This window comes from Mustela erminea, chromosome 17 (genome assembly GCF_009829155.1).
Source record: "Mustela erminea isolate mMusErm1 chromosome 17, mMusErm1.Pri, whole genome shotgun sequence".
NCBI lineage: Eukaryota > Metazoa > Chordata > Mammalia > Carnivora > Mustelidae > Mustela > Mustela erminea.
The window spans coordinates 66060868-66069297 of NC_045630.1; the positions used below are offsets into that span (position 1 = coordinate 66060868).

At 51.0% G+C, this 8430-nt stretch overlaps 1 protein-coding gene across 1 annotated transcript in view; it reads right to left on the bottom strand.

Annotated features, from left to right (window-relative positions):
• ATP1A4 (ATPase Na+/K+ transporting subunit alpha 4) overlaps nt 1-3249 on the bottom strand; it is a 29598-nt gene extending 26349 nt beyond the window's left edge. Inside the window, exons 1-4 of the mRNA XM_032318338.1 lie at nt 2888-3249; nt 2634-2693; nt 991-1194; nt 167-280 (exon numbers count right to left, since the gene is read on the bottom strand). Coding sequence (XP_032174229.1) covers nt 167-280; nt 991-1194; nt 2634-2693; nt 2888-3040 — 531 coding nt within the window. The 5' untranslated portion in view covers nt 3041-3249. The remainder of the gene's footprint in view (nt 1-166; nt 281-990; nt 1195-2633; nt 2694-2887) is intronic.
• Nucleotides 3250-8430: the final 5181 nt, after the last annotated feature.

An 8430-nucleotide genomic window follows, 5' to 3' on the forward strand; every position in this document is an offset into this window, starting at 1 on the left:
TCAGGGTGCTTTTAAGGTCTGACCCAGTAAAACCTGGGGAGCCCCACACTCATCACCACCCTCACTCAGTTCACGCATCGTAGGGCGTAATTTTCCGGGGACTCCAAAAGTGTGTGTTTGGCCACATTCTACACCCCTCTCACTAGATCCTCCGTAGTAAGCCTACCTGTGGCACCATTTTTCTGAAGGACTCCATGATCTTGGAGCTCTTGGCCTCCTGGTAGTAGGAGAAGCAGCCCGTGATGATGACCACGATGGCCAGGACGCTGCCCAGGTACAGCTGGGGGCAGGGAAACAGAGGGCTCATCAGGATGTCTTTTCCTTCCTCTTCACCCTCAGAAAATCCACTTGTAGTGGGTTAAGCCTCTGCCTTTGGGTCAGCTCGTGATCTCAGGGTCCTGGGATTGAGCCCCGCATCAGGCTCTCTGCTCAGCAGGGAGCCTGCTTCCCCCTCCCCTCCTCTGCCTGCCTCTCTGCCTACTTGTCATCTGTCAAATAAATAAATAAAATCTTAAAAAAAAAGAAAAGAAAAGAAAAAGAAAACCCACTTGCAAGGGTAACAGCCAGGGGCTGAGGGAGAGCCTGAGCTTGGGTGAGGGCCAGCGGGATCCAGCAAACATCCAGGAAAGCTATTCATGGCCTGGGGGGTAGGGTTAGGGCCAGGGAGGGAGCCTGGGAGAAAGGAGATGAAGAGATGAAAATGCTGGCAAGAGAAAGGGGCTGCGGAGCGCTTTGATGGTCAGTCAGGAAGACAGAGTTGAGATCAAAGCAGAGCACGTTTCCGGTGGAACCATGGCTCTCGGGGAACTGAGTCAGGAGCTTGCTAGGTGAAAGGCGGGACGGAAACCAGGAGGGACCAAGGCCTCCCTTGGAAAATCCTGGGAGTACAGAGGATTCGGACCAGAGGCCTTGAGGAGTGCAAGGCTATCGAGGGGCAGAGGGCAGGGCCAAGCAGAGACGGGGCTGGCCAGGGCAGCCGAAAAGACTTACGTTGTCCTTGGTGGGCTCCTCGTGGAAATGTATCTGGATGCCGTAGGCCACGAAGCAGAGAATGGCACCAATCCACAGAAGGATAGAGAAGCCACCAAACAGCTGTTTACAGAATTTGACCCATTCTGAAGTGGTTGGGGGAGGGGTAAGTGCATTGGGTCCATCTCGTTTTAAGATTTGCAGCGCCTTCCCTGGGCTAAGGCCCTGTGTGGAGAGGAACAAGCAGCAGCTGCCGCCAAGCTCACAGGTGCCATTTAGGGTCCCCCACGGAGGTGGGGGCGGTCTAGAGACCAGTGAAGCCCCCCAAAGATCGCCATGGAAAGTCTCCCAGAGTTTGCGGCACAGAATGGCGACGGATTCACAAGACTTTGGAAGCCCTGTCTTGGGTTGGTACTGTGGCAGGACAGAGTGGGAAGGGTCTTCACCCTTGTGGGGCGTGTACCCTAAGAGGCAGCCGTCCACAGTTCGTGAGATCACGCGCAAGCCAATGCTAGGGTCCGCTAGCTTACATCAGTACCATGGGGACAGTCACACCGGGGCTTGTTAACTTAGACATGGGGGGAAGTTCGGATACCAACCCAACACACGAAGGCACAGATTTCCCCAGGAGCCTGCCTTTCCCTCTAACTGAAAGCAATGGTGGAACCCACTGGAGGATTAGAAAACAAACTGTATCCCCACCCGCCACGCCCTGCTTCCCCTGAAAAACGCACAACTTGAATGAAAACAGGACAAACCTTCTGCGGGCCTCCCTGGTTACCAGACAAAGCCCCTCCAGTGAAGAAAGTCTAGAGCTAAGAACTTCTATTTTGAGGGCCTGTAAGTTTTTACTTGTGGTCCTGGTATTAGTGGTAACAGTAGCAACAGCACTAAGGGTCATAGTCGGAATGTGTGGTTTTACTGTTAATCCAGTGGTTCTCAAAGTGTGGCCTGGGAGCTCAGGGGGTTCCGAGACCCCTTCGACCCCTTCGGGGGCTCCACAGGGTCAGATGATTTTCACAACAGTGCTAAATCGTGGTTCGCCTTTTTCCGCTCTTGCTTTCTAGTGTAGGATGGAATGTTCCAAGGGCTACATGACAGGTATCGAGACAGATTTAATCCTGAACAGATACGGGAATCCAGCTGTCTTCTGTTAAAAAGCTAGACATTAAAGAGGTTTGCAAAAATGTCAAACGCCCCTAAATTTTTACTTGGGAAAACTGTTATCTGTCATACGAATATTATTTATTCTAATATATAATGTATTTACTCTTGTTTTTAAATGAATTAGGAAGAATTTTTTAATTTTCTCAGTTTTAATGTTGAAGATGGTAGCCATGGACAGATCTTACTCACATACATGAAAGCTTTTTAGGGTCTTGAGAACTTATGAAAGCGGAGAGGGGTACCCCCCGCCACCAGGACTGGAGAGGTGCTGCCCCACCCCCTTCTCCTTTCTGTCATCTGACCCTGGACTCTGGGGGGTACCCTGCTGGGCTTTCTGAGCAGGTGTGGGGGAGGGGGAACTTGGCTGGGAGGAGCTGGAAGTTCGGGGGCCACTTCCAGCTCCTCGGCTGCCCTGGGGGTGGGGGGTGGAGGGAGGCGGGTAGGGGGCTCAGAGTCGAAGGAGACCCTCCGCCTCCCTCAGCGGCGGCCTTGCTCACCATCGTCAGGTCCACAGAATACTTGGCGCTCAGCTCTTCCAAGGTTAACTTGTGGTCCTCCTGCGGGGACAGGGGAGCCGTTGGGGGATGGGTGGTTACGGGGCGGGGCGGGGGGGGGCGGCTAGCCTGGGCAGGAGGGGCTGCAGGCTGGGGAGAGCGGCCGGGGGGGGGGGGGGGGGGGGGCGGCTAGCCTGGGCAGGAGGGGCTGCAGGCTGGGGAGAGCGGCCGGGGGGGGGGGGGGGGGGGCGGCTCACCAGGACCGCCTCCTTCTTCAGCTCCTCCATTTCAGCCTTCTTTCTTTTCCTCTTCATTTTTCTTCTTATCCTAGTCGTAGACCCCTTTTTAGGTCTTGGGCCGGGGTTCTGCTCGTGAGGGGTCACAGTGCCCTTCTTCTCCCCGCGCCCCATTGTCCTCCTTAGATGCGGCTGACCCAGCTCCGCCGGCGGGAAGGGAGCCAGGGGCCAGCGGAAGAAGCGGGGTGGGGGGGCACCGAGGAGTCAGGGGGTGGGGACCCGAAGGACCAGGGGAGCGAGGAGGGAAGGGCGGGGCGGGCAAGGCCAGAGGAGAGCAGAGGCCAGAGGTGGGCTCCAGGGAGGGAGAGGCTGAGCCGGAGGCGGGGACAAGCGGCAGGCCAGGGCTAGGGACAAGGTGAGGGCAGACCCACAGGAGGTGCGGATGCTGAGGGGGCCCAGCGGGTGGGTCGGGGGGGAGGAGGCCCCTGGCCCAGGCCCCTGTGGGCGCCACGGCAACCCCCAGGGCTGTGGTCACAAAGGCCTCAGGACAGTTCTGGCCCAGAGTCCAGAAGTCCCGCCTCTGGGTTTGAGGGCCACAGGAGAAGCGACTGCCCCAGGGAGAACATTGGCGGAGGGCCAGACGGGACCCAGGTCCCCGGTGGGTCCTGCTGGCTTCCAGGGCTCACGGGGACCCTCAGCAGCTGACAGAAAAAATAAAGCAGGCCCTGTGTGTGGGCATGCCCTTACTGAGCCCGCTTCTCCGCCCCCTTGACCTTGAGCTTTTAGTTTTAGGAGATCATAGCAGAAAAGGTCAGATCTTGGGTGTTTGAATCAGTCCTGGGTTTGAATCCTGCCTCTTAGGCTTACAAGCTGCGTGGCTTTGGGCAAGTTATGTAACGTCTCTGTGTCTCCTTTTCCTCGTCCGTCGGGGATACCGACTACCTAAGGTGGCAAAAGTTGGGATTAAATTGAAGTGCTCTGTGTAAGGCACAATGTCTGGTATATGTAGTACGTGCTCAAGAAATAGCTTGAATGAACTATGATTAGTTTCTTTTGTGGCTTAATGTGTAGCCCTTCTTAGAATAAAGCTCTGCTTTTCTGTATGAGCATGGTATTTCCCATCTTAATAGGATGTATTTTTCTCTTCTGTTCTCCTTCTCTGACATCTCGGTGAGTGCTTTGATAATGTTAATTTTATTTATGTCTTCTGTGGAAATGCGTCCTTCCAACATGGATCTCGGAAGCAGCCATCTATTTCTATCATTTATAGAATTTCTCCGTGACGCATGCCACAGACGCTTTTCCTTTCTGATCTTGTCTGATATTTGTTTCACTGCGTTTGAATTTGGCGTTTTAAAAGTACGCCTGCGCCAAGAAAAAACAAAAACAACAAAAAAAAACAAAATACGACCGCATCAGAAAACATCATCTTGCTGCTGACGCAAGGCTCCTTCTCTATTCAGAAATAGAGATTTTCTCTCCCCGCCGGGACAATGATGATCTGTTTTTTCACTAGATCGGATTGGATTTTTCTTCTCTATTAAAAACATACAGAATAAAAACTGGAAGTCCCACTTCCCCACTGCTACTGCTGTTGACGGTGTGTGTACCTCCTTCCAGGCTTTTCTCTGCTGAGACAGATAGAATCTCGAAGGAGATTCCTTCTCAATCTGTAGAGAATCGTCCACGTGCTCTTTGGTTGTCAGTCTTTCATGTTTGCGCTGCTGTGTGTGTAATGTCTGCGACCGGTTCCGGATTCCACCAGACCCTGAGCTGCTTGGTCATTCCCCCCTCATGGATTTATAGGATAATTTCCTTTTCTTTTTTTCCTTTTCTTTTTTTATTTTATTATTTATTTGAAAGACAGAGATTACAAGTAGGCAGAGAGGCAGGCAGAGAGAGAGGAGGAAGCAGGCTGCCTGCCGAGCAGAGAGCCTGACAGAGAGCCTGACAGAGAGCCTGACAGAGAGCCTGACAGAGAGCCTGACGCGGGGCTCGATCCCAGGACCCTGAGATCATGACCTGAGCCGAAGGCAGAGGCTTAACCCACTGAGCCACCCAGGCGCCCCTCCTTTTCTTCATTAGAAACAGCACTGCAGTAGCAACGTCCCACAGAGCTCCCTTTAGGTACGCCCTGGAGCTTTAGTTCCCGTGGAATTGATTTCTGTTGCTGAATCATAGGGTCTTCTCATCTGAAGTTTCAGAAGACTCCGGCAGACTGCTCTCAGAAAGGGCCCTTCCTGCCTCTGTCCCAGCAACAAGAGACAAGTGTGTGCTTGCATCACACAACTTTTGATCTTTCTTATTTCTGCCATCGTCGTCAGTGAAATTTGGTATCTTATAGTTATTTTTTTTAACTTTTTTATTTTTTTATAAACATGTATTTTTATCCCCAGGGGTACAGGTCTGTGAATTGCCAGGTTTACACACTTCACAGCACTCACCAAAGCACATAGCCTCCCCAATGTCCATAACCCCAACCCCCCTTCTCCCAATCCCCCTCCCCCCAGCAACCTCAGTTTGTTTTGTAAGATTAAGAGTCACTTATGGTTTGTCTCCCTCCCAATCCCATCTTGTTTCATTGATTCTTCTCCTACCCACTTAAGCCCCCATGTTGCATCATGGTATCTTATAGTTTTAATTTGCATTTTGGATTGTCTAGGTGAGCATTTTTTCTCCTTAGAGTTAATGGGCTTTCTGGATTTGATTTTTCTTTTTGTGAATTATTCTTACGCTTTTTTCCAGATTCCCATTGTTTTCTCATTCTCATGGATTTGTAGGAGCCCCTTGTCATATGCAGTACAAACTTTATCCCCCAGTCTTCTTGTGTAATGCGGCTCATAAAGCCCTTGGGAGCAAGGATCGAATCAAAGTGAAAATCGCCCAGCTCATCTGTGCGTCATCTATGTGAGCACAGCCCTCAGCCCAGCCTTGCACATGGGAGGTACTCCCCCGCCCCCCACAAAGCAACTTAACTGACCGAGAATTGATTGAAATTATTTTTGGAAACCCCATTCTGTTCCACAGATCTTAGCTCAAAGGTCTACCTCTTCAGAGAGGACTTCTGGTTTCCAAGCCCAATATAGCTGTCCCACCCCTCAGCCCCCACCCCTACCCCTCAGCCCCCAGCCCCACCCTCCAGCCCCCATCCTCAGCCCTCACCACCCCCACACCCTCCACCCCACTCCCAATCCCCATCTCCACCCTCTACCCCATCCCTATCCCCATGTTCCCCCACCCCCCACCGTTCCCTCACACCCCAACATGCAGCCCTCAATCCACCCCTGTGACCTTGGCTGTACTCCCCACCTTCTGAAACCATCCGCCCACTTGTTGACTTGTTAATTGTCATTTTCTCCGTGACCGTGACCGTGACCGTGACCCGCTTCTTCATGGCCGCATACCCAGTTCCCAGAATAGCTCAGAGTGACTGGTCCACAAGTAGTTCCTAACAGTATGTGGAACGAATGATGAACTTTCAGGTTTTGTCTTAATGTTTAAGGTCTTGATGATTGCCACTTCGGTCTGCCACGGTTTAAAATCTGTTAGGGTCAATATGGTAGTCCCACAGGTGTCTGCTCGTGGGTTTCATAATTCTAATAAATTCTTAGATTCTTGCCCGACCCGTCCTGCCGCCGAATGTCATAACTAACAGGCCAGGCTTTGTGAGAACACGGGGAGGGTTTTGATATTAGATCGAGTCTTTAGAGCAGCTTCTGCGGCTCCTTCCTCCGTTCAACCTCTCAGACAGCAGGCGGGATCATCTCTCCCGTATTCCTGCTTGTCTTGTTGATCTTGTGCTTTCAAGTTCCTTTAGTAGACGCCGCATGTCACGCGTGCGACATCTTGAGTGCGGTCGGGTTTGGCTCTGTCGTAGATGGAGCTGTTGGTGCTGTATTTTCTATCTCACTGATTTTAGGGATATGTGGGATTTTGAAAGAACTGGTATCTCCTACCCTGTACCTTTGAACTCATTGTTTCCAGGTTTTGTCATTGTGGCTGCCTTGTTTTGGAGGACTTCCTCGGATTTTTTAAAGGTATTTAACATCTCCTTTACCAAAAAAGAAATACATTTTTATTTCTTCTAGTTTGTCCCTTTATTTAGACCATTTGGATACGAACTCCTAATTCGGGATTTCAGATGTTGCTAGCGCTTCTGGCGTGATTTGCTGTGCTAGTTCTCCAGATGTACTGTGTCCCTCCTCTCTCCTTAGCATCACGGCCCTTCCCATACGCTTTTTCCTCCAACATTTTAATCCAGAATAGATGTTGAATCTTACCAATCCCTTTCTCAACATTTTTTGGAAATGACTAATCACTTTTTTCTAGTAAATCTTAGTTGTTAGTTTTCCATGTAATATACTGTTACTTGCATTCCGAGATGTACTGGTCATTCATTATAGACATATCTCATTAAATTCTATCAAAGCTGTATTTGTCTCCTACAATAGGCTGGGCAATATAATTTTTTCCCTTATATCCTAATACAGTTGAAATAATATAAGGATGTCTTTGAGGAATTTGGAAAAAAAAATTCTCCACTGAGTTCACTGGGTCTAAGGGCTTTTGGAAGACTCATGTTTTAAAAAATCAGTTAACAAACAGCGTATTATTAGTTTCTGAGGTCGAGGTCAGTGGCTCCTCGGTTGCGTAAACACCCAGCGCTCATTCCCTCACGTGCCCTCCTTAGTGCCGGTCCCCCAGCTACCCCAGCCCCCAGCCCCTCCCGGTAGCAACCTTCAGTTTGTTTCCTATGATTAAAAGTCTCTCAAGGCTTGTCTCCTTCTCTGAATTCATTTCGTATCAGATGTCTTCCTTTGATAGTGATCTACTCATTTTTTCCTATTTTTTGCTGCGTTCTTAGCATTATGAATATTTAGCTTGTCATCTGTCTCTGATGAGTCATCACGTTTCCTATTCCGTAGATAAAAAGGAAAGGCCGCGGAAAGCATTTCTGCCTGGATCCGGGGTTGGCCGTGACCTCCAGCGGGACTTCCACCTTGGGCTAAGCCCTCCCTCCAGCAGATTGATGGATTTCTTTGTACCTTTTTTCTTACCAGCCTTCCCCCACCGAGTTGCAATCCGCTCCCTTTGCAGGGCTCTAATCACCTGGGTCTGCCCAGTCCTCCGGCTCCAACCTTCATTACCTACGGATTCCTGGCTCCCTCCACAAAACCACCCCCGCCCAGTTCACTGCACCACTGGGCTGACCAGGCTCCCTGTGGGCGGGCTGGCGGTCCCTGGGGCTGCAGCGAGTATGAGTGTGGCTAGGAGGCTGGCCCTGGAACCACGGGGAGGGCGAGTGAGATCCTGATTCGGAAGCACAGCGTCCTGCAAACTTTGACAGCAGAAATCAGCCCTTCCAAGCTGGGCGCGCCCGGGGGGCTCAGTCAGTTGAATGTCCAGTTTCTTGGGCTCTTGATCTCGGGGTTGTGAGTTCAAGCCCCGTGTTGGGCTCCAAGCTAAACTAAATAATCCTTCCATGCTGAAGTTTTCCATCCTCCTGGATTCTGGGGGTTCTTCCAGTCATCCGACCCAACCTTAATAATTGTCCCGGGTGCATC